General features: G+C 43.1%; 1 protein-coding gene across 3 annotated transcripts in view; it reads right to left on the bottom strand.

Annotated features, from left to right (window-relative positions):
* The window catches only part of ppp1r2 (protein phosphatase 1, regulatory (inhibitor) subunit 2), a 34,035-nt gene extending 11,427 nt beyond the window's left edge, over positions 1 to 22,608 (bottom strand). For 2 of the 3 annotated variants that reach the window (XR_011643095.1, XM_034081246.2), the window contains exon 1: positions 22,248 to 22,607. Coding sequence is in view for 2 of the 3 variants with exons in the window: in XM_034081246.2 (XP_033937137.1) it covers positions 22,248 to 22,378 (131 nt within the window). In the remaining variant the exon portion in view is untranslated. Of the gene's footprint in view, positions 1 to 22,247 lie in introns of all 3 variants that reach the window. The other variant, XM_034081244.2, reaches the window with a different exon arrangement.
* Positions 22,609 to 23,072: the final 464 nt, after the last annotated feature.

The following is a 23,072-nucleotide window of genomic DNA, read 5'->3' on the forward strand; positions in this document are numbered from 1 at the left end:
GTGATCATTTTGAGCTTTGATGTCCTGAAAGTTTTGCAGCCCTACGTCCTCTTCTCATTTTAGTGAAAGATTTTGCAGTTTTAAACTTCAAATTAGCACAATGTTTACTTATTTTCACACCACACTTTTTATTCTTTTAATTATGAAACACCCAAAGAAAAGAAACCTATAGCTTCTAATCCAGGGGGCTTCTGGGAGTCATCTGGCTTGGGTAAGTTAAGCCTCTCCTGCCTGGGAAGATACTGTACATCAGTCCAAACATTGTGCATGGAACAAAAGGCTGGGTATCACGGGAGACGGGTAGGGGGGAGAGAGAGATGCTGAACCCACTACCTGCTGCAGCAAGCCTGCAGAGCTCCCCTACGCCTCTTACTCAAAATGATTAATTATTATTAAATGTCAGACCATATCAATCTCCCTCCCAAAGCCATTTGAACCATTTTAAGGTTGCAGTAAACTGTAAATCAGTGGAAAAGGAAGGAATGCACACGCACATACAGGTTTGTCCATAAATCAATTTGGCTGTGGATACGGAGATAAGTCTATTTCCATAGATGACTCTGATTCTCAGGATGTTTCTTTTGGTATTAAGCTTCACTTAACAATAGGGGTGTAACGGTTCACAAACATTTCGGTTCGGTACGTACCTCGGATTTTAGGTCACGGTTCGGTTCGGTACAGCAGAAAAAATTATCACAAAACATAAAATATTTCTTGGGTTTTTTAAATTATTATTAAACTGTGAATAATGTATTCACTCAAATAAATACAAAATATAATAAAATAAACATTAAGGTGCAGAATTTCGATGAACTGAAATAATCTGTATTTGAACTTTACTGTACTAATACTCACAAAACATAAACTATTAGTTTTGGGTTTTTAATTATTATTAAACTGTGAATATTCACTCAAATAAGGCAAGGCAAGGTTATTTATATAGCACATTTCAACACAAGGCAATTCAAAGTGCTTTACAACAAACTAAAGACATTAAGAAAATGGCATTTAAAATCAGTCATTAAAAAGAAAAGATAATAAAATAAACATTAAAAGAAAAAATACATGGATAAAAGTTACAGTGCAGTTTAAGATGTAAATAGTTCAATTAAAAGCAGCGGCAAAAAGAAAAGTCTTTAAAAAAAGTAGTCAGAGTTGCAGCGGATCTGCAGTTTTCTGGGAGTTTGTTCTAGATATTTGGAGCATAATAACTGAACGCTGCTTTTCCATGTTTAGTTCTGACTCTGGGGACAGAAAGCTGACCAGTCCCTGAAGACCTGAGAGATCTGGATGGTTCATAATTTAGCAGTAGGTCAGAAATGTATTTTGGGCCTAAAACATTCAAAGCTTTATAAACCAGCAGCAGTATTTTGAAATATATTCTTTGACACACAGGAAGCCAGTGTAAAGACTTCAGAACAGGAGTGATGTGATCCACTTTCTTAGTGTTACTGAGGACTCGAGCAGCAGCGTTCTGAATTAGCTGGAGCTTTCTAATATATTTTTTAGTGAGACCTGTAAAGACACCATTACAGTAGTCCAGTCTACTGAAGATAAAAGCATGGACAAGTTTTTCCAAATCCTGCTGTGACATTAGTCTTTTAATCCTAGATATGTTCTTTAGGTGATAGTAGGCTGATTTAGTAACCGTTTTAATGTGACTGTTGAAACTCAGGTCAGAGTCCATGACTACACCTAGATTTCTGGCTTTATCTGTTGTTTTGAACATTGCAGACTGAAGCTCAGCGCTAACATTTATACGTTCTGCCTTGGCTCCAAAGTCCATTACTTCAGTTTTATCTTTGTTTAATTGGAGAAAGTTCTGACACATCCAGTCATTGATTTGTTCAATGCACTTACGCAGTGTTTGAATTGGAGCATAGTCTTCTGGTGAAATTGTTATGTAAATTTGTGTGTCATCTGCATGGTAATTTATTTTGTTGTTCTTCATTATCTGAGCCAGTGGTAGCATGTAGATGTTAAAGAGAAGAGGCCCCAAGATGGAGCCTTGAGGTACCCCACATGTCATATTTGTCAACTCAGATGTGTATTTACCTATAGAAACAAAGTTTTTTTCTGTCCTTTAAGTAGGATTCAAACCAATTTAGAACTGTTTCCGAAAGTCCCACCCAGTTTTCTAGTCGGTCGAGTAATATGTTGTGGTCAACAGTGAACGCAGCACTGAGATCTAATAATACTAACACTGAAGTTCTGCCACTGTCTGTGTTTAAGTGGATGTCATTGAAGACCTTTACAAGAGCAGTCTCAGTGCTGTGGTTTGGACGAAAGCCTGACTGGAACACATCGAAACAACTATTTAAATGCAAGAAATTACTCAACTGTTGAAAAACAACTTTTTCAATGATTTTACCTAGAAATGGCAGGTTTAATATGGGCCTGTAATTGTTCATTACTGAAGCATCTAGATTATTCTTTTTTTAAGAGCGGTTTAATGACTGCAGTTTTCAGGGCCTGTGGAAAAATACCTGAGTGAAGAGATTTGTTTACTATATGAAGTAGATCTGAGGCCATGCAAGGCAAAACATCTTTGAAAAATCCTGTTGGAATAATATCAAGGCAGCAGGAGGAGGATTTCAGAAGTTGAATAATGTCCTCTAGGTTTTTATCATTAATCTGATGGAATTGTGTCATGGTGTTTGAATTGATATTAGGTGGACATAGGGACAACACATTTGCTGTACCTGATGCAGAGGCACTGACTGCTTGTCTTATTTTCTGAATTTTGTCAGTGAAGAAGGAGGCAAAATCATCGCATGCCCTGGTGGATAGAAATTCAGAGGCTACTGACACTGGGGGGTTAGTTAGTCTGTCGACGGTAGCAAACAAGGCACGTGCATTGTTTTTGTTTTTGCTAATGATGTCAAGTGCGTTTTTCAATTCCAAATTATTATATACTCTTTATAGATTTCAAAGTGAACCTGGAGATTTGTTTTTCGCCACCTACATTCAGCTTTTCGACACTCTCTTTGTTCTGCTCTCACGGTCATGGCCTTTCTCCATGGAGATATTTTCTTCCCAGTCACTTCCTTTACCTTAGTTATAGCAATGGCATCTATAACATTTTTAATTTTTGAATTAAAATGATCTACTAGCTCATTTACTGAGATGTTAGCAGGGGCAAGTGTGGAAGAAACATTCCGAGTAAACATTTCCCTAGTATTTTCAGTTAAATATCGCTTTGTGGTTACCTCTTTTTGAACATTTTTGTGAACAGAAATAGAGCTCTCAAAGAAAACACAGGAATGGTCAGAGAGTGCAACATCAGTCACCACAACCTTAGAGATATTCAGACCCTTTGAGATAATTAAGTCCAGAGTGTGCCCCTTATTGTGCGTGGGCTCCGTCACATGCTGAGTCAGTCCATAGCTATCAAGAACACAAAACAGTTCTTTAGCCCCTTTATTGTAAATAAATACAAAATATAATAAAATAAACATTAAGGTGCAGCATTTCGACGAACTGAAATAATCTGTATTTGAACTGTACTAGTGCCTAAGCAGCCAGTTTGACATTATGACTTGCTTGTCATTGTATTTTCATGTTTTTTAAGAAAAATGTCCACATTGCTTGCCGAAAGGGCAGATCTGCTGGCACTAACAATGTCTCCTGCTGTGGAGAACACCCTCTCTCTAGGGACAGAGGTGTCAGATACAGCCAGGTAGCGCTTTGCTAACATGGCAACATAAGGATATTTGGCGTTTGTAATAGCTTTGGCTTGGTCTGAACTTTTTAATAATAATAATAATAATAATCCTTATATTTATTATAGCGCTTTATCAAAGACTCTCAAAGCGCTTTACAAATACACATTACACATACAGATCATACATACATGTAATGGTCATCTACCAGTGCGAGTGGTGGAGGCTGAAATGCTAGTGGGAGTTGAGTTTGCACTTCAATCTTTTTTCTTTTGGTACCGGTGATATTCACGTTCGGGTGATGCCTTTTCAAATAAGTGTGCAAGTTTGATGTATTGCCAGCCGCGTAACCAATGTTAGTTGAACAATGCCGACAAACAGCTTTGGTTCGGGCCACCTGTCTTTGTCCGTCATCCTTGTACGTAACTGCAAAACCAAAATGTTCCCAAACCGGAGACTTCAATGATGCTGGAGGATTTTCGAGCTCAACTTTATCTGCGTTCGCCATTTCCTCAAATTACTGACTACATTTGAACGCATCCCTGTGACCAGCTCTCATAGTATGCCTCTCGTCCAATGAAATTACTTGGTCGCTCTATGACCCGTTGAACCCAATGTGAGCAAATGACTCTGAATGCTGCGACGCAGCACCTGAGATTACTTCCAAAAAGTTGTTCACGTTCTCAATTTTTTACGTTTAACGTTATATTCGTTCGGTACACATGTGTACCGAACCGAAGGGCCCGTACCGAATAATTTCGGTACGGGTACGTATAGCGTTACACCCCTACTTAACAAGCTTGAATTATATATGCACACACACACAATTTTTAATTGCACCGTTACTTTTAAATACTGTCTCTTTACACACACAATAGACAATACGTAACATTTGTTACATGATACATAATCTACCTGTATGAAATCACCGCTGCTGGCAGGGACACCGCTCCTTGCATGGTCCTTGGAAAATGCGGCGGTGTTTTTCCACTCTAAACTTTTCCAGGGCTCTGTAGAAGTCAAACTGTTCAATGGGTGGTCCTTCAATGCAGATTCTCATCAGGACATCGAGATTTTCTGCTTTTATTCTTGCCCTGCCCTTGGTCTTTATGCAATTTTGAACGCTGAATCCACGTTCGCACGGCACCGTGCTCATTGGAATGACCGATATTGCAGCCAGGAGCTTTGTGGTTTCAGGTAGGAAGCCAGCATGTTGTGTAGCCATGATCTTCACTAACTCCTGGAAGGAATTGTTGCTGTAGTTTGCATGGAGCAGCTCCTTAAAAAGGTACCCACTCTGTGCTGCAGGTGTCGGTGTCAGCGATGGGTTCCCGTCCCGCTGGGCACAAGTGATCCAGGATGGTCCGCACTCCGCAGCTCATCGCGTCCAAACCGCGCACGTTCAGTGTTGTCCCATGGCAGACACTGTGGGTCAAAGATGCGAAAAGCGGAAAAGAGGCCGACGTCGGGGAAACAATCTTCAATATTCTGAATGAGGGTGTCGAGGAAGCGCTACCTTACACCAACCACGGCCTGCCGCATCGCCCTGGTGGCCTTTATCTTTTCTCCCTTAAAATACGTTTCGCCGTTGTTCTCCGAAATATTGGCCAGGATTTCTTGGAATTTTGGGCCGCCTTCATCTCCAATCTGCATGGCTCGCAGCGCGTTGATCGTTGAGGTTACAGCAGGCTGAACATTTGCGAAGGAAAGGGACTTCGCTGGAATGCCTTGCTCAGACACGCTATGGTCCCCAATATGTCGCACAGCAGACTGTTGATGGCGATAAACTCATAGGTCAGCATTGCCTTCGCTAGTGTTTCGGCCATCGTGTCATGCATTAATTCAGCGTCCTGCTGAAACACCTCCGCTACAGCGCGCATTGTTCTGTGTAGAGCAACATTGGCCTCGCCGAAGCCCCTTGTCGAGTTATTTAACTTTGCAATTAAATCCTCCTTTTGCACATTGTTTATGGCGCACTGCATGTCCAGCACTGTCGTTGTGAGTATACTGGGCGTTCTCTGAAACGTGCAGTTCTGCCAAGGTTTCACATCCCTGCAGAATACACAGTTCATTCAAGCTTTTGTATTTGTGTGTCGGCAACAGTTCTTTTGCCAGGTAATACACGTTCCTCATGGCCGCAATTACCGCCTTTGATCTGGCACAGACCATTCGATTAACGGCAACTTGAACGTTGTTTCTTCGTAAATGCTGTGCCTCTAGCACTGCTTTGTGATCCACCTCCTTTATGTGCTTTATCTCTATAGTCTTCACCCTGAAGTTGGACGTCCCCGCGGTGAACACGTTGTGCTTTTTCCCCCTTACACATAGTGTGCAATACATTTTATCACTTTGTTTGTTATAGCACAATCACGGGAACTTAATTTTCCAGGTTCCGACAAACTTATTTTTGTTGTGGCTGACCGGTCTCTTTGTGGCTTACGGGTGTAGAAGTGACATTGTCAGATGGTGTAGGCTCTGGATGGGGCGGGAGGCTAGATGACGACAACTCTGGCTCCGGGGCACCTGCACAGGTGGGGGATGCTGGCGGAGAATAGGATGGCGGCAACTCAGGCTTGGGCTGAGAGCCAACGACAAGGCTCGCTGGCAGTACACTTTTTTCCGTCACAGGAACCGGCTTTGCTGACGCGAAAATAATCCCACCAGCCTCATTTGCCCCACCAACAATGGGATGTCATTTTCCTTTTTGTCATTTAAATGATAACATTTTTCGATCTTCTCTCGGATAAATCTTTCTTTTTTTTGACGGCCTCGGCTCGAGTTGAGGGCGTTCCCAGCTGAAAAAGGCCGTCCAATGACTGCAAGCCGGCCCCCTGGCGGAAACACTGTTGGGTACCAAATAATTCAGTTGCTTCATGAAAGGGTTCAGGCCAAGACTCGCACGTAAAACTGACATGAACAGAAACAGAACTGAGCAGCTGGCCTGCTCATGAGCAGCAAGGTAGCCGAGCCGTTTGAGAAAACATTGTGTAAACAGACAGCAAATAGGCCAGTGCTGTTCATCCTGATAAAATGTCCTTGACCAACGTACTGAACCGTTCTGGGTAATATCTGGGACAGGGAGTGTGTTACGATAAGTCATAGATCGTGTGGTTACACAACCAATCATGTTCTACGTCCAGCAAACCGCTATTCCTCTTAAATCCAATCCCTCATTCAGAGCAAATCATACAAAAATGGTAATGCATTAATGCACCTGCTACTTCAAGATATAGAGCTGTATCTGTTATGTGATGGATACTATCGCTCAAGGGTGGTCAAAAGCTAGCAAAATAACACCTCAGGGAAACTCATTAAATAGAGTGAGTCATCATTGAGAGCTGAGCTGTGCTATCAGGTAGCATAGAGTAGTGAGGGGAGGTCCAGCTCTCTCTCCACTACTGCCTGAGCCCACTTACAGCAGCAGCATGTCCTCGTTTCATAGTGACTGCTGCTGGCACAAATACAAAAGTATCACGCTAAAAGTAGCAGGAGAAGACTTAAGTAACAGGCATGTGGGGAATCGCTCATCAATGTGACCTGTGTCCCTTTCCAACACAAGACAAATGTTTGACTAAGTGCTGCAGCCCACCTTAGCTTAAACACAAGGATTCACTGTCAATGCATAATATTTAGAAAATGTATTCAATTACATTATTTAGGGGGTCAGGCTAATCCAACTCTAATATATGGGTATGAGAATATTCATATTTGGTACAATTAACCAAAGTGCAAACCACTGCTGCTTTGGCTTCTTCCTAAGCTTCCATAGCTAGTGATAGATGTAGGACTAAAACAGTTTCTTAAGCTCCTGTCATCTTTCCAGAATTTAGAGATCAGAGTAATGAGGTAGGACTTTACATTTAATTCTGTAGCCATCAGTGGTAATCGTGAGGTCATAAAAAGGGTGGGTGTAGGAAAAAGCCAATGGCTTCTAAAAAAAAAAGCAAGGGATTTTCACTGTTAAATGGACAAATCAAATGTGGTAATGTGAATCTACGGTAAACCCAAGTTAAGCCTTGCAGCTACACTTTATGATTTATAACTAGGGATGGGTATCGTTAAGGTTTTAATGGTACTATTACTTTTATCGATACCGCTTATCGGTCCGGTCTTTTAACGGTACTCTTATCGGTTCTTTTGAAAAAAAAAAAGGTAAACTAACTAAACAAACTAACATTACTTTTTATTTAAATTAAATACATAATATTTCACATCAAAAGAAACAACAATGTTTTAACAAAATCGTATTAAATAATCTGATTACAGAACTGTAAACAGAATAGCTGAAACTTTAACAAAATAAACAACTCATTTACCTCTAATCATTAACCCATGTTTGTATAATTTAGTTAACTCCGTGTGTTGCTGCTAGCATACATAACACCTGACGTGGAAACGTTGCTCGTGGATGGGGGGGCTACAGAGCTACTAGAAAGACAGTCGAACCCGGTGCATTTCTCCGTCAGTATGTGGTGCACTTTTGCTAAATGTTTAGACAAATTGCTCGTGTTACCGCCCTTACATGCTAAACTCTTATTGCACCTTTGGTAACGAGCATTGTCCACATCGAGACGGGTAAAGTTTAACCACTCCGCCATCTCCTCAGTGTGTGTGTTGCTGCATATAGCAGCCACGTGTGTGTAAACTGCCCCGCCCCCTCGCAAGCAGGTGGAGATCGAACATACTAAAAATAATCATGGACGCATTTTGCAGTCTTTTTGCATATTAGAAACGGAGTTGGAGACACTAAAACTGCAATATAATGTTTGTGTAGCAATAATACATATGACATATCTTTTAGATGTCTCCAGTACCGATAAAAAGACCGATAACGTCGGAGCTTAACAGTACCACGGTCTTTAATAATTCAGCCACGGGCACGTTTAATACCGGGGCTCGGTACCCATCCCTATTTATAACATTGCATTTAATTCTCAGAAACTAACACCCATAGGTGCGTTCACAGTAAATATAATAATCATTTACCAAGAACACAGGAGATGAAAAAGAGGGAGATCATGAAGTACTTCTACTCAGTTGTACTGCATTATCCCAATGCTCTTTGTAGATCAGAGGTGTTCAGACACCTGTTGAAACTGACTTCATCTGTATATCATCAATACAGAAACTCTATTCAACTCCTGTGCCTGCGGTTTACCTCAGCTGACCTGCACACAGGACGGTGAAATGTCTGAGGGGTCTGAGAGGAATGCTTCTGTCCACATTATGGAAAGTGAGAGATTCACTGCCTGCCCGTCAACCTGTCCGTCACACAGTCAGAACGAGGCTCACAAAACAGTGACGGAGAGGTTGAGTTTCATGGAAGCATGAATTATATACGACTGAGTGTGAGGCCCATGAACACCGCTGTTCACTAAATAATAATGGGTTATTAGAGGGATAACAAAAGGGGACAATTTCTAATGGGTTGAAAACAGTGGCCATGGTTTTAAAATGCCTTACAATGTTTAAGGAAATGAATTGGAGCCGCAAGACAAACAAATAAAATATGTGGGCTCCTGTACAGTCAACAATTCCAATGTTATCTCTTTAATTTAGTTTTTTATCTTTTGAACAATATACACAATTTTTTTGTTTTTTTCCCAACGATAAGTAGACTTGGCTTCAGTTAAATGGACTTCACCAGTGCCCTGTACTAAGAAGCCGGATTTTCGGTTAGCGAGGTAACTTCAGGGTTAACTTTGGGTTTTCGGTGCTACGACGCTGGTTCACTTCTTACCGGGGTAGATCTCCATGGTAACTTATGCTGAACACCAAACCTGCTCCGGCAAAAATCACAGACTGTGTGAACATGAAAATTAATAGAATATCACCTCCCATCTTCAGAGCAATCTGACTATTATTACATTAGCGTTAAGAAGGCTTACTTAAATATCTGCTACAACATAAGTAACCGGATCAAAGTAACATTATGTACAGTGTGAGTGCAGACATCGATGTGTCCCATTATCATTCATATCACATCATCAATCACATCATAATGTATCATATATTTCCTTATCTGCGTCAGCTTCTCGAGCCGTATCTATTCTGTAGTGCAACACTTTGTCACATAATGTATGCCAAAGTATTATTTTAAAGATTTCATGTCATGCTTTTCCGGTTATTACCCGTCCCCTTGTGTGTTATGAAGGTTTTTATGCATATAAACGGTGTGCAGAGTCAAAACCCTCAAAGTACACCCTGTAGCGAGTAAAACTCTAACACAGAAAATACCTCCCGAAAACGCCTCATTGAAGATACGTCATTGTCCATTGTTTACTTCCTGGGTATTGTGACGCAGGAATGGCCAGTAGACGCGCCCAGAGCTATGACGCGATACGGTCATGAGTTACCCGGAACCAAATGGACCAATCCGCGGAGCCGTTACGTCCGCGGAGCCGTTACGTTAAGCCCCCGCTGATTGGTCCAAATTGACCAATCCACGGACTTCCACACACCCACCCACACACACCCATATCAATGACTAGACCTGCTGTTTACCTTGCAAATAAGCCTAACTTTAGGACATGAGAATATAATTGTATAAAGTTTATATATTTGTATCAATATATAGAGTATACTATGCATTGTGTCATGCATGTGAATCTAAATGATCAGAAGTTCCATATTATAGCCATGTACTTTTCTTATGAGTCCTTAATTGAATTAAAATAGGGATTCCAATCTACTTATGAGTCTCCCAAAAGAGTTGATGGATAATATCGCTCAAGCAGATTGTTACAGTGGGCAGAATCTCCAGCAAGCATTGAATATTTGGGAGCATTTGGAAAGTGGGCGGTGTCTGTTCAGCACCCTGATCGTATTCAGACAGAATTCAATAAAAGTAAAATCTTAATTTTTTTTAGACATAATCACATCAACATATTTAAAACCCTGTTGTTTGACAACAAATAATGGTTTATTTTGTTCTAGTTTCCAGCTTTTGTAATAGTGTTCTAATAGGTGCATGTGCTTTGTTAAGAAACACTTGCTCAAGGGCACTTGAACACTTTATCAATGGTAAAGGATAGGATTTGAAAAGGCAACGTAGGAAATATTAGAAAACATTCTGCGTAGAAATGCACCGTTTATTGCCTCTGGTATTTTTACCCAATTACTCAGAGGTGCATTCACGGATGACCTACATAGCTAAAAACATGGAAATATGTTTTTAACACAGTTTGACAGCACACCAGCAGCTATATAAACAATGCAAAGTAATGCATGTTTGTGTTTGAGCAGGTTTTTTGTCATGGCCAAAGAGGCTCCCTGATCAGTGCAAATCCCCTTTGCATAACAAACGCATCACACAGGGAACTCTGCATGGCCAGAATTTCCTGGGAGCAGAGTGGCTGTGAGCGTTATCTGTGGGAGAGCACAACACTGGGATGACTTAACAGGGACTGCTGATCTGAGGCTGAGTCTCACTGCCACAGCAAAAGTGTCAGAGTCCATGATATCAATGCATATGAGATGGCACGGCTCCAGAAAATAAACCAACTTTCCAATCTTGCTAATCGGATCCTGAGGCTGAGCACCTATTAGACAACAAATAGCTGATTTGGCATTCCCAGGAGAGTGTTCACAATGTGCACATTGGTAGCATTACTGTATGCAGCCTAGTCAGTCACGTGTACTGGCATAATCCATCTTTTCCCCCAGTAATGTTCTTCTCCATATCTGAAGTGTCAAACACACACACTCTTTTAGTTTGATGTCCTAGACTACAAACCAAACTAACAAACTGGAAAGCATGAGGATAGAAATGAAGCCCTGCAAAGCATCTTATGGATACACACATGTTGTGTCATTTTTGACCCATCCCTTCTAAGAGTGTGGGTGCCTGGACTATGTGGGACATGTGATGTGTTGAGGAAACAGGGGATTTGACAGATCATACTGATGTACTATACAGTATATTCTTTGTATGTATAACCGTACCTGGCAGTAAACTAGATTCTGAATCTGATAATGAAAATGTTGAAAAATATTCAGCCGCATGTGGAGATGGTTGAACGAGAACTAATGCAGATGTGAGAGCATCAGAATAGGATTTTTTTAGTGACCCAGTATTTGACGCTGCCTGGTGCTTTAGTGCCTGCGCAGGCTGCTAACACCGTTGTCAGTGTCAGATAAAACATTAAGTGCTTGTCGCAAGAAACATAACTCACCCAGCTCTTTTTCGTCTACACACTGGTTTAGACTGATTGCTTTCTCAATGGCTCACATGGCCTGTCATAGGCTCAGAGCAACACATATTTTAATTAAAGATTATCAAAGATTAACAAATACACTCTGTCAATACCCTCAAATATGTAAGTGGAATTTGGTCAGCCTTGATCTTGATCATGTAACTTGTAGCAGACAATGAGCTGTTTGTCTTACACTTTCTGCATCTTTATTTATTCTTATGCTGTTTACACTTTATTTTTCTTTCAATTTATTGTTAACACTAACATCTACTTTTATATGGTCACTTTTTTAAATAAATATACTGCTAATTTTTACAATGTTGTATTTGCTTTTACTTATTGTGTTTTTTATTATTAAAAGGTGGGGTAGGTAAGTTTGAGAAACCGGCTCGAGATACACTTGTTATATTCCATGGAATGCTCTTAACATCCCAATAGCAATGAATATCTTAAGTGCTTTGACAAAAAATCCATTCAAAAATTCATTTGTGGAAGCCGTAATACTGTAAAAAGCACGACCAATCATTTTAGCCGGCCCGGCTAAAATAACTGGATGGCCTACCTGCCTGTCAGCCTTCCATCTGTGCACAAACTTACCTCGTGCCCTCATTGGTCATGTGTGCGTTCGTGTGTGTTGGAGGAAGGGCTCTGTAAGGAAGTGGCAGATCCGGCTGTGTATCTTCAAATTCTAGCGCACTCGAGCTGGTTTCTCCAAAATTACCTACCCCACCTTTAATAAAGTGTGCCTATTATTTTTACTTATCTGCACTATTCTGCTGTTGTGATACTGTCCCCGTCAGTGGCGGTTCTATGGGGTGGCAGCTGCCACCTCAGAAAAAGGCCTTTCCACCCCAGCTGGCAGCTTTGTTTTGAAAGAAAAGTTGTGGCTCATCGGACATTTATGAGAGAAAATCTCTAATGTCCGAGTGCAAGTGAATGCAGCACAAGACGTGAGCCTTGTAACCTCTGCCCCGGCCCTGGCGCGAGCGTGGAAATGGCTTAGCCCCACCATGAAAAATGATGTTAAAGTAAGCAAAATAAAGTCCGCCAACTCGCGGAGTAAATTGCACAGACAGCAGTTAGTAAGATTGATTTCAGTAGCCACTTGCCTGGAAATACCGAAGACTAGAAACGGTTTTGAAAACTTTTGTCACGTAGTGATCGTCTTCTCAAAAGAACATCTTTGATAATGTCTTCTGGCCAATCAAGATAACGGCGTGGTGTTGTTGCAGGAAGTCCCGACGGAGAATAATTTTGCTGTAGTACATCTCTATATACATCGATACAACATTACGTGTTGATAGAAATCAACACGTAATGAAATAAGACCCCACGGTTTGATGATTGATAGGTGTGTGGGCTGTCTTTCATTTTGACACACAGAACAATGGGGGCTATCCACCCTTATCCACAATGTAAAGTAATTCACACAGCCTCTTCCCTCTTCTCTCTGTGAGGAGCAGCAGGTTCAGCTCTCAGAACAAAGTAACAAAAAACTAAAATGGCATTCATTTCATTTCAAACCTTTATTTAACCAGATTGGTCCCATTGAGATCATAGATCTCTTTTTCAAGGGAGACCTGCAGCATATAGGTTCCACATGAAACATAAAACAATAAAGGACATTATACATTATATTTACAGGATACATAGTTATAGACATTTACAAGTGCCCATTGTATCGGCAAGCATTTCATTTACCCTAGCTTTAAAAACATGCAGAGGAATGAGATTGCTCAGTTTCAATTCTTGCTGAAGATTGTTCCAAGCAAGTGGAGCTGCGCACATAAAAGCTGTCTTACCTGAGACAGTCCTTGCTCTTGGCACATCTAACAAGACCACATCATGTGACCTCAGACAATAGCTGCTTGCAACTCTCTGTGTTATCAGCGAGCAGATATAATACGGGAGTTTACCCAACAAAGCTTTATAGATAAAAGTGTGTACCAGTGACTGAGCCTCCGTACAGAGAGAGATGGTAAACCTGCCTTGGTATACAGTGTACAGTGATGAGTAAGCGCTTTACAATTTGTGACAAATCTCAGAGCACTGTGATACGCAGCATCCAATTTGCTCAGGTAATTGGCAGGTGCATTCATATACAACAAATCCCCATAGTCCAGCACAGGTAAAAAGGTCACAGTGACTAGCCTTTTCCTGGCCTCAAGCGAGAAACAGGACTTGTTTCTGAAAAAGAAACCTAGCCTAACCCTCAGTTTTTTTAGCAGGTTATTGACATGAAGTTTAAAAGAGAGACAATCATCAAGCCAGATACCAAGGTATTTGTAACAGGCAACAACTTCAAGTTTTGTTCCTTGCGTAGTTACAATATCTAAAACAGGCTCTGGAGTCTTTTTAGCTTTTGAAAAGAGCATTACCTTGGTTTTCTCAACATTTAAAAGAAGCTTTAGTTCAGAGAGCTGAGTCTGAATAGTGTTAAAAACAGCTTGTAATTTAACAACAGCCTCTTTAATGGAGGGACCTGCACAATACATTACAGTATCATCCGCATAAAAATGTAAAGTAGCTTCATCCACATTATCACCTACACTGTTAATATATATGGAGAATAAAAGTGGTCCTAAAACAGAACCTTGTGGTACACCATTAGAAATGTTTAACCACTCAGAAGACAGCCCATCAAAGTGAACACATTGGGACCTTTCAGAGAGGTAGTTCACAAACCACCCCACTGCATGGCTGGATATGCCTATACTGAGTAGCCTCTGCTTTAAGATGCGATGATCAACGGTGTCAAACGCTTTGGAAAGGTCAATAAACAGAGCTGCACAACTCTGCTTATTATCTAAAATAGTAGTAATGTCATTTACCACTTTCATTGTCGCAGTGATGGTGCTGTGTTTCTTTCTGAAGCCTGACTGATGTTTAGACAGGATGTCATTGTTACATAAAAACTCCTTTACCTGTTCACTCACTAAGCGTTCGAGCACCTTAGCCAGAACTGACAACTTAGAGATTGGCCTATAGTTATTTAAAATAGTTGCCTCCCCTCCTTTCAGTAAAGGCAAGACATAAGCAGACTTCCATACTTTTGGAATTGTGTTCGTGCTGAGGGAGAGGTTAAAAAGAGAAGTAAGAGGTGGAGCAATAAAATCTGCAGCTATCTTTAAAAAGAAAGGTTCTACGTTGTCCGGGCCAGCCGGTTTCCTAGGATCTAACTTGGATAATGCTTCATGAACAATACCAACAGTTAAAGGAGTAAAACTGAAAGGGTTTTCCAGACCACATTGTTCAGAGTCAAGGATTGGAGCGTTCACAGGAGCCACACAGCCAAACAGAGAGCCACAAGACACAAAATGCTCATTAAAGCAATTTAGCATAGTAGCCCTGTCTGATATAGTGCCAGATGCTGTGGTAAGGCACGGAGGTAGCTCATTTGGGATATCACCAGTGGAAATCGATTTTATGGCTTTCCAAAATTTCCTAGGATTATTCAGGTTTTCTGTGGTAACCGACAAATAGTACTTTGATTTAGCACTTTTTATTTGGGATGTGAAGCTATTTCTTAGCTGCCTAAAACGTAGCCATTCTACCTCTGAGCCTGATTTCCTAGCCTTAGCCCAAGCATTATTTCTCTCATGAAGGAGACTGGACAGCTCAGCAGAAAACCAGGGATTGTTTCGTCCCTTCACTCTAAATTTACGCAGAGGTGCATGTCTATCTATAATTTTCATAAAACCAAGATAAAAATAAGACCATGCAGTTTCTACATCAGCACACAAATTGATTCTACCCCAATCAAAATCAAACGGATCATGTAAAAAAACCCTGCTCCACAAAGTGTTTTTTGTCTCTCTTTGTGATGATACGTGGTTTAACCTTTTGGACCTTAGTGTCCCTAATTGTGGCTACAACACAGTGGTCACTCACATCATTAGCAAATACTCCCACAGATGAGTATTTATGTGAAACATTTGTTAAAATTAGATCAATTAAGCCTCTCTGAAGAACCAGCACCTTACCGTGGTAGAGAGGTTTGTGTGCCCTGATGAACCTGGGGGCTGTGTTGTCTGGAACCTTGTGTTCCTGGTAGGGTCTCCCATGGCAAATTGGTCTCAGGCAAGGGGCCAGACTAAGATTGGTTCAAAAGACCTCATGAAAGGAAAAACAAGAAGTGAGGATACCCGGCCCGGAGGAAGCCCGGGGTCCCCTTCTGGAGCCAGGCCCAGAAGGAGGACTCGTCGGCGAGCGTCTGGTGGCCGGGCTTGCCACGGAGCCCGGCCGGGCCCAGCCCGAAAAGGCAACGTGGGCAACACCTCCGCTTCTCTGTCCCGCGGGCCCACCACCTACGGGAAACATCGATGGGGTCGGGTGCGCTGCCAGACGGGTGGCAGTGAAAGCGGAGGGTCTCGACGGACCAGACCCGGGCGGCAGAAGCTGGCTTTGGGGACGTGGAACGTCACCTCTCTGGGGGGGAAGGAGCCGGAGCTTGTGCGGGAGGTGGAGCGGTACCAGTTGGATCTGGTTGGGCTCACCTCTACGCACAGCGTCGGCTCTGGAACCTTACTTCTGGATAGGGGTTGGACTCTATTCTTCTCCGGAGTTGCTCAAGGTGTGAGGCGCCGGGCGGGTGTGGGGATACTCACAAGTCCCCGGTTAGGTGCTTCGTTGTTGGAGTTTACCCCAGTGGACGAGAGGGTCGCCTCCCTACGCCTGCGGGTTATGGGGGGGAAAACTCTGACTGTTGTGTGTGCTTATGCACCCAACAGCAGTTCAGAGTATTCGGCCTTCTTGGAGACCCTGGAAAGAGTCCTGTATGGGGCTCCTGAAGGGGACTCCTTAGTCTTGCTGGGAGACTTCAACGCACATGTGGGCAATGATGGAGACACTTGGAGGGGCGTGATTGGGAGGAACGGCCCCCCTGATCTGAACCGGAGTGGTGGTTTGTTACTGGACTTCTGTGCTAGTCATGGATTGGCCATAACAAACACCATGTTCGAACATAAGGATGCTCATAAGTGTACGTGGTACCAGAGCACCCTAGGCAGAAGGTCCATGATCGATTTCGTTATCGTATCATCGGACCTGAGGCCGTATGTTTTGGACACTCGGGTAAAGAGAGGGGCGGAGTTGTCAACTGATCACCATCTGGTGGTGAGTTGGGTCGAGTGGCGGGGGAAGCCTCTGGATAGACCTGGTAAGCCCAAACGTGTAGTTCGGGTGAACTGGGAACGTCTGGAGGAGGCCCAAGTTCAGGAGGCCTTCAACTCACACCTCCGGCGGAGCTTTTCGGGCATTCCTGTGGAGGTTGGGGACATTGAACCAGAGTGGTCGGTGTTCAAAGCCTCTATTGCCGAAGCCGCGGTGGGGAGCTGTGGTCTCAAGGTCTTAGGTGCCTCAAGGGGCGGTAACCCTCGAACCTCCTGGTGGACACCGGTGGTCAGGGAAGCCGTCCGACTGAAGAAGGAGGCCTTCAGGGATTTGTTATCCCGGGGGACTCCCGAAGCAGTTGCAAGGTACCGACAGGCCCGAAGTGCAGCAGCCTCATCCGTGGCCGAGGCAAAGCAGCGGGTGTGGGAGAAGTTCGGAGAAGACATGGAGAAGGACTTTCGGGCGGCACCAAAGTTGTTCTGGAAAACTGTCCGACACCTCAGGAGGGGGAAGCAGGGAACCATCCAAGCTGTGTACAGTAAGGATGGGACGTTGTTGACCTCAACTGATGGAGTGTTGGGACGTTGGAAGGAACACTTTGAGGAACTCCTGAACCCGACAACTCCGCCCTCTATGTTAGAGGCAGAGCTGGAGTATGACGGGGGATCAACGCCAATCTCCCGGGGGGAGGTCACTGAGGTCGTCAAACAACTCCACAGTGGCAAAGCCCCGGGGGTGGATGAGATCCGCCCGGAAATGCTGAAGGCTCTGGGTGTTGAGGGACTGTCATGGTTGACACGTCTCATCAACGTTGCGTGGAAGTCGGAAACGGTACCGAAGGAGTGGCAGACCGGGGTGGTGGTCCCCCTTTTCAAAAAGGGGGATCAGAGGGTGTGTGCCAATTACAGAGGCATCACACTACTCAGCCTCCCCGGGAAAGTTTACTCCAAGGTACTCGAAAGGAGGGTCAGGCCGATTGTCGAACCTCAGATTGAGGAGGAACAATGCGGATTCCGTCCTGGTCGTGGAACGACGGATCAGCTTTTTACTCTCGCAAGGATCCTGGAGGGGGCCTGGGAGTACGCTTATCCGGTCTACATGTGTTTTGTAGACTTGGAGAAGGCGTATGACCGGGTTCCCAGGGAGTTACTGTGGGAGGTGCTGCGGGAGTATGGGGTGAGGGGGTCTCTACTCAGGGCCATCCAATCTCTGTACTCCCAAAGCGAGAGCTGTGTCCGGGTCCTCGGCAGTAAGTCGGACCCATTTCCGGTGAGGGTTGGCCTCCGCCAGGGCTGCGCTTTGTCACCAATCCTGTTTGTAATATACATGGATCGGATTTCGAGGCGTAGTCGTGGGGGGGGGGGGTCTGCAGTTCGGTGGACTAAGGATTGCACCACTGCTTTTTGCAGATGATGTGGTTCTGATGGCTTCATCGGTCTGCGACCTTCAGCACTCACTGGATCGGTTCGCAACCGAGTGTGAAGCGGCTGGGATGAGGATCAGCACCTCCAAATCTGAGGCCATGGTTCTCAGCAGGGAACCGATGGACTGTCCACTCCAAGTAGGGAATGAGTCCTTACCCCAAGTGAAGGAGTTCAAGTATCTCGGGGTCTTGTTCTCGAGTGAGGGATCAATGGAGCGTGAGATGGGCCGGAGAATCGGAGCAGCGGGAGCGGTATTGCAGTCGCTTTACCGCACCGTTGTGACGAAAAGGGAGCTGAGCCGGAAGGCAAAGCTCTCTGTCTACCGGGCCATTTTCGTTCCTACCCTCACCTATGGTCATGAAGGATGGGTCATGACCGAAAGAACGAGATCGCGGATACAAGCGGCCGAGATGGGTTTCCTCCGCCGGGTGGCTGGTGTCTCCCTTAGAGATAAGGTGAGAAGTTCGGTCATCAGGGAGGGACTCGGAGTTGAGCCGCTCCTCCTTCGCGTCGAAAGAAGCCAGTTGAGGTGGTTCGGGCACCTAGTTAGGATGCCACCTGGGCGCCTCCCTAGGGAGGTGTTCCAGGCACGTCCAGCTGGGAAGAGACCAAGGGGTAGACCTAGGACCAGGTGGAGGGATTATATCTCTTCGCTGGCCTGGGAGCGCCTTGGGATCCCCCAGTCAGAGCTGGTTGATGTCGCCAGGGAAAAGAAAGTTTGGGGCTCTCTGCTGGAACTGCTACCCCCGCGACCCGACCACGGATAAGCGGGAGAAGATGGATGGATGGATGGATGGATAGATCAATTAAGGAGGATTTATTTGGGGACTTAATATTTGGGCGAGTAGGACTGTCTATAATCTGGGTAAAATTCAATGAGGTACACAGGTTTTTAAAATCCTCTGACACAGAAGTTAACCAGTCCCAATTAAAATCACCAAGCAGCACTATTTCCTTGTAGGAAAGTTGCGATAACAGTTTTGCCAATGACGATAAAGAGTCCTTGACAGCCGAAGGGGCCCTGTAGCAGCCCACCACCATGAGCTGTTGACCCTTTGTTACCTCAATATTCACAGCTAAAAATTCTAGCTGTTTACCAACAGATTTGGAAACCATATTAGTTACACAAAACTTATTTTTCACATAAATGGCAACGCCACCACCTTTTTTAGGGCGGTCAGTACGATATACACTGTAACCATTTATGTAAATTTCAGAGGCCAAAATGGATTTATCTAGCCACGTTTCTGATAAGACAATGACATCAGCATCAGTAGAACTCGCCCAAATACGGACAAAATCTAATTTAGGTAACAGACTACGCACATTTAAATGAATTAAACCTAGCCCAGATCTAGATATAAAATCAGCAGGAGTAGCTATTTGACTAATACTGCTCGGTGGACCTGGATTTGGCTGTACATTTCCTGATAGTAACAACAATAAAAATACCAAGCACCTTTTCCTCTTAATCAACACACATACATTGTCAGCTGTTCTAGAGTCACCAGCAAACTTCGCGAAAGTGAGATTAGAGTTTAAAAAACAATTCTGAAGGACCATCGTGGCAGGCATGTGAGAAAGACAAACATTTTCCGAAATGAATGTCCGCGACAGTGCAACCAGCATTCATTTTTTTTTTTTAAACATGTCGTGTAGTAATCGATTTATTTATTTTTCTTCTCAAGAGAGTACCAGAATGTGAATTTTATGTTAGTATTTCAAAAAATCTCCTGGGGGAGAATCCCAGACCCCGCTGCAGGGGTTGGGTTTTCAGCATGTCAACTCTTTCACCTGTGGGGAAATTGCAGGATTGGCTCCAGGTCGCCCTTTTTATTTACTACAAGACAAATGTGCCTTTTTATTTCATACAGTTGGATTGAGACAGGGAAATAATCTAAACCTCACGCGTGGCGTTTCACTGTCAAGGGGAGCGTGTATGTAATTACATTGCAAATACTGACTTGAGCCCCACCACTGTATGGTTTAGCCCTACCATAGATTACCCAACACAAATGCTCTGGCCCCGCCACGGTTTGCGGTCTACAATGACAGAGAAGAGCCTGTCAAGTTTGGCTGTACTCAGCATTGAATCAAAACGCACCATAGCTTTAAATCTTAATAAGTTTGTGAGGCGTTTTGCTGAACAAGATGGTAATCGCCACATTCAGCTGTAATAGGCATGCCAACTTGATAAATATAATAAGAATAATAAACTGTTAAAATGATGACCTTACGTGTGTAAATATATTTTTCTTCTTTGTGGGGTTCTGCCCCCCAAAACTGTTTCAAGTCCTGAGAAAGTCAAATAAGATGGTGTGTAAAACTTCACTGCCCAGCCAAAAAAAAGTAACCACTTTGATTTAACTAGGCGAGTAGGTAAGGACTTTCCACTGGATAATAACTGCAGCGATGTTTATGTTTAAGCTGAATACACGTTTTTTTAACCCTAACTGATGCAGTTAGTCACTTCTTTAATGTTTGTTCTTTCTGATCTAAATTCAAGGTTGTAACTCTTTGCAATGAAGTTGTGGGGCGCTGAACTGTTCTTTTGATTCTTTTGACTTATGATAGTAATTACTTGTCTTTCAAATTTGAAGGAGGGTGAGCAAGCATCTTGAGGAACATTCATCATTAACTCCTCCAAAAAATATAGTTTATTTAATAATAACACTGAATATGTGAATCATAACAGTGATTGATAGCTGATAGGAATAATATGATTGTTAATATTATCATATTCATACAGACAAACATCGATGAGACAGTTAATTAATGTACTTATTGCAGCAGTCTGCATATATTTGGTACCCCTGCTGGTCTAAGAGTGAAACAAACTCATTCAGTTATTGTTCAGTTAAAAATTCATTAGATTATGTCTGCCACCTTATATATTTATATGTAAGGCTTTACTGATGTGCCACAATAATGTCACCTAATGTTATCGAGTTAAAATATCAATATTGTGGCTTTCCAAGTTAACATTGTTGATATGACTGCGATTAAATCAGCATATACTTCTGCCAGGGGACGCCACCCCTGAAATTCTCCTGCCACCCCATGAATATTTGTCTTGATCCGCCCCTGGTCCCCGTTGATCGACAAATAAAGCAATTCTGAAACAAGTGACTGAAGAAAGCTCTAAAAAAACGTTCAGATAATCAAAGTTTGACCTTGTTGTGATATCTTGTTGTAACAGATACTTATATAATTGTATTATACTCGTGTGAATCTCTACTGTAATGTTTTTCACTCTCAGTCAATTGCCACTTTAATCTCCTGAATTTCCCAACGGAGATTAATAAAGGTCCTTCTTATCTTACTTACTAAACGATACCTACACACGTTAGCCCTATGTCGACCTCTGGTCAAACTGATGTTCATTTGCCCTATTATGGTCATCGTTGGGTGGAGGTTTTCACTTTTTAACGATAATTGTTAACCACATTTGTTTAAATAACCACTACGTTAAGGAAGACTTCAGAGAGAGAGAGAGAGTTGTATTTCAGGGTCCCTAACTAACAATGTAAACATCCGTTAACAGGCGTTACAACGTCGTTAACGTTACCTGTCGCCATAGCGAACAAGCTAACATTACACACAGCTCCTAGCGGTTAGCTCTTGGTTACACATGCGACACGCCGAAAACATTTTACCAGGGACGAGTAACCACCTCAGTCACAAGATAGAACCAAAAAGTGTCCAAACAGAGATGACATGTCGTTGATTTACATAATACAGCCAAACAAGAGCTGTAAACGCTACACTTATCCTGATAGGGGAGGGACGTATATAGAGGCTAACAAGTGTTTAGCTAGCTAACCTGGCCGCCAGCCTTACGAAGCAAAACTTACTGTGAGTCATCTTCCGAGAGTACAGGAGCTTGTTCGGCATTCTCTCCCGGTTCTTCTTCAGGCAGGGATTTGACGTTTGTCCCGCTGTTCTTGTTTTTAAGGATGCCTTTTATCGGCCGGGGAGATGCCATTCCCACACGTAGACGGTCAGACCTGGCGCGCAACTATTTCTTCCCTTCAAGTGATTTTCTGATTCGGTTATTTCTTCCTGCGACTCAATGAACAAAGATAGGTTCTATTTTAAACATGCTCCCCGTCATAACTCAATGCTCTTTCATAAACTCAGGAGAAATATGTGGTATATCCTACGTGCACTGGCGGTTCTGCATGTCAAGCTACTCTCCGGTTGTTCACTGACTGGTGGTGGGGGGGGCAACAGCACTACGAGCGGGTCAGCTAGGCTCACAGTATCGCGAGACTTTGAAACGCGATTACAAATGCTGCATTTGTGTGCTCGGAAATGTCTGTGGGCCCTTCTCACTTCTCTTATTTTTCATTTCCTCGCTCCTCGGACTCGGTCTCACCAGAATTAGCGTCCCAATCATAGATATATATAAACACTAGATGGCTCATGGGAGATTTTCCAGCGTAGCTGACCGGCCGCCATCTTGCTACAGTTAACAGTTACTCTGAGTCGCGTTATGGTAGCTGTTGTAAGGTGAGTGATCTGCACAAAAATACTCTTAACTCACTGAAATCTTGACTGATTTACAAACGGTTTGGTTTATTATAAACATGATTAGCATGGCTATGATACAGGATGATTAGACATGTTGAAATTGCAGCTTTTCTTTGTGTATGTGGTTGTATTTATTAGCTGGCTAA

This window comes from Pseudochaenichthys georgianus, chromosome 4 (assembly GCF_902827115.2).
Source record: "Pseudochaenichthys georgianus chromosome 4, fPseGeo1.2, whole genome shotgun sequence".
Lineage (NCBI taxonomy): Eukaryota > Metazoa > Chordata > Actinopteri > Perciformes > Channichthyidae > Pseudochaenichthys > Pseudochaenichthys georgianus.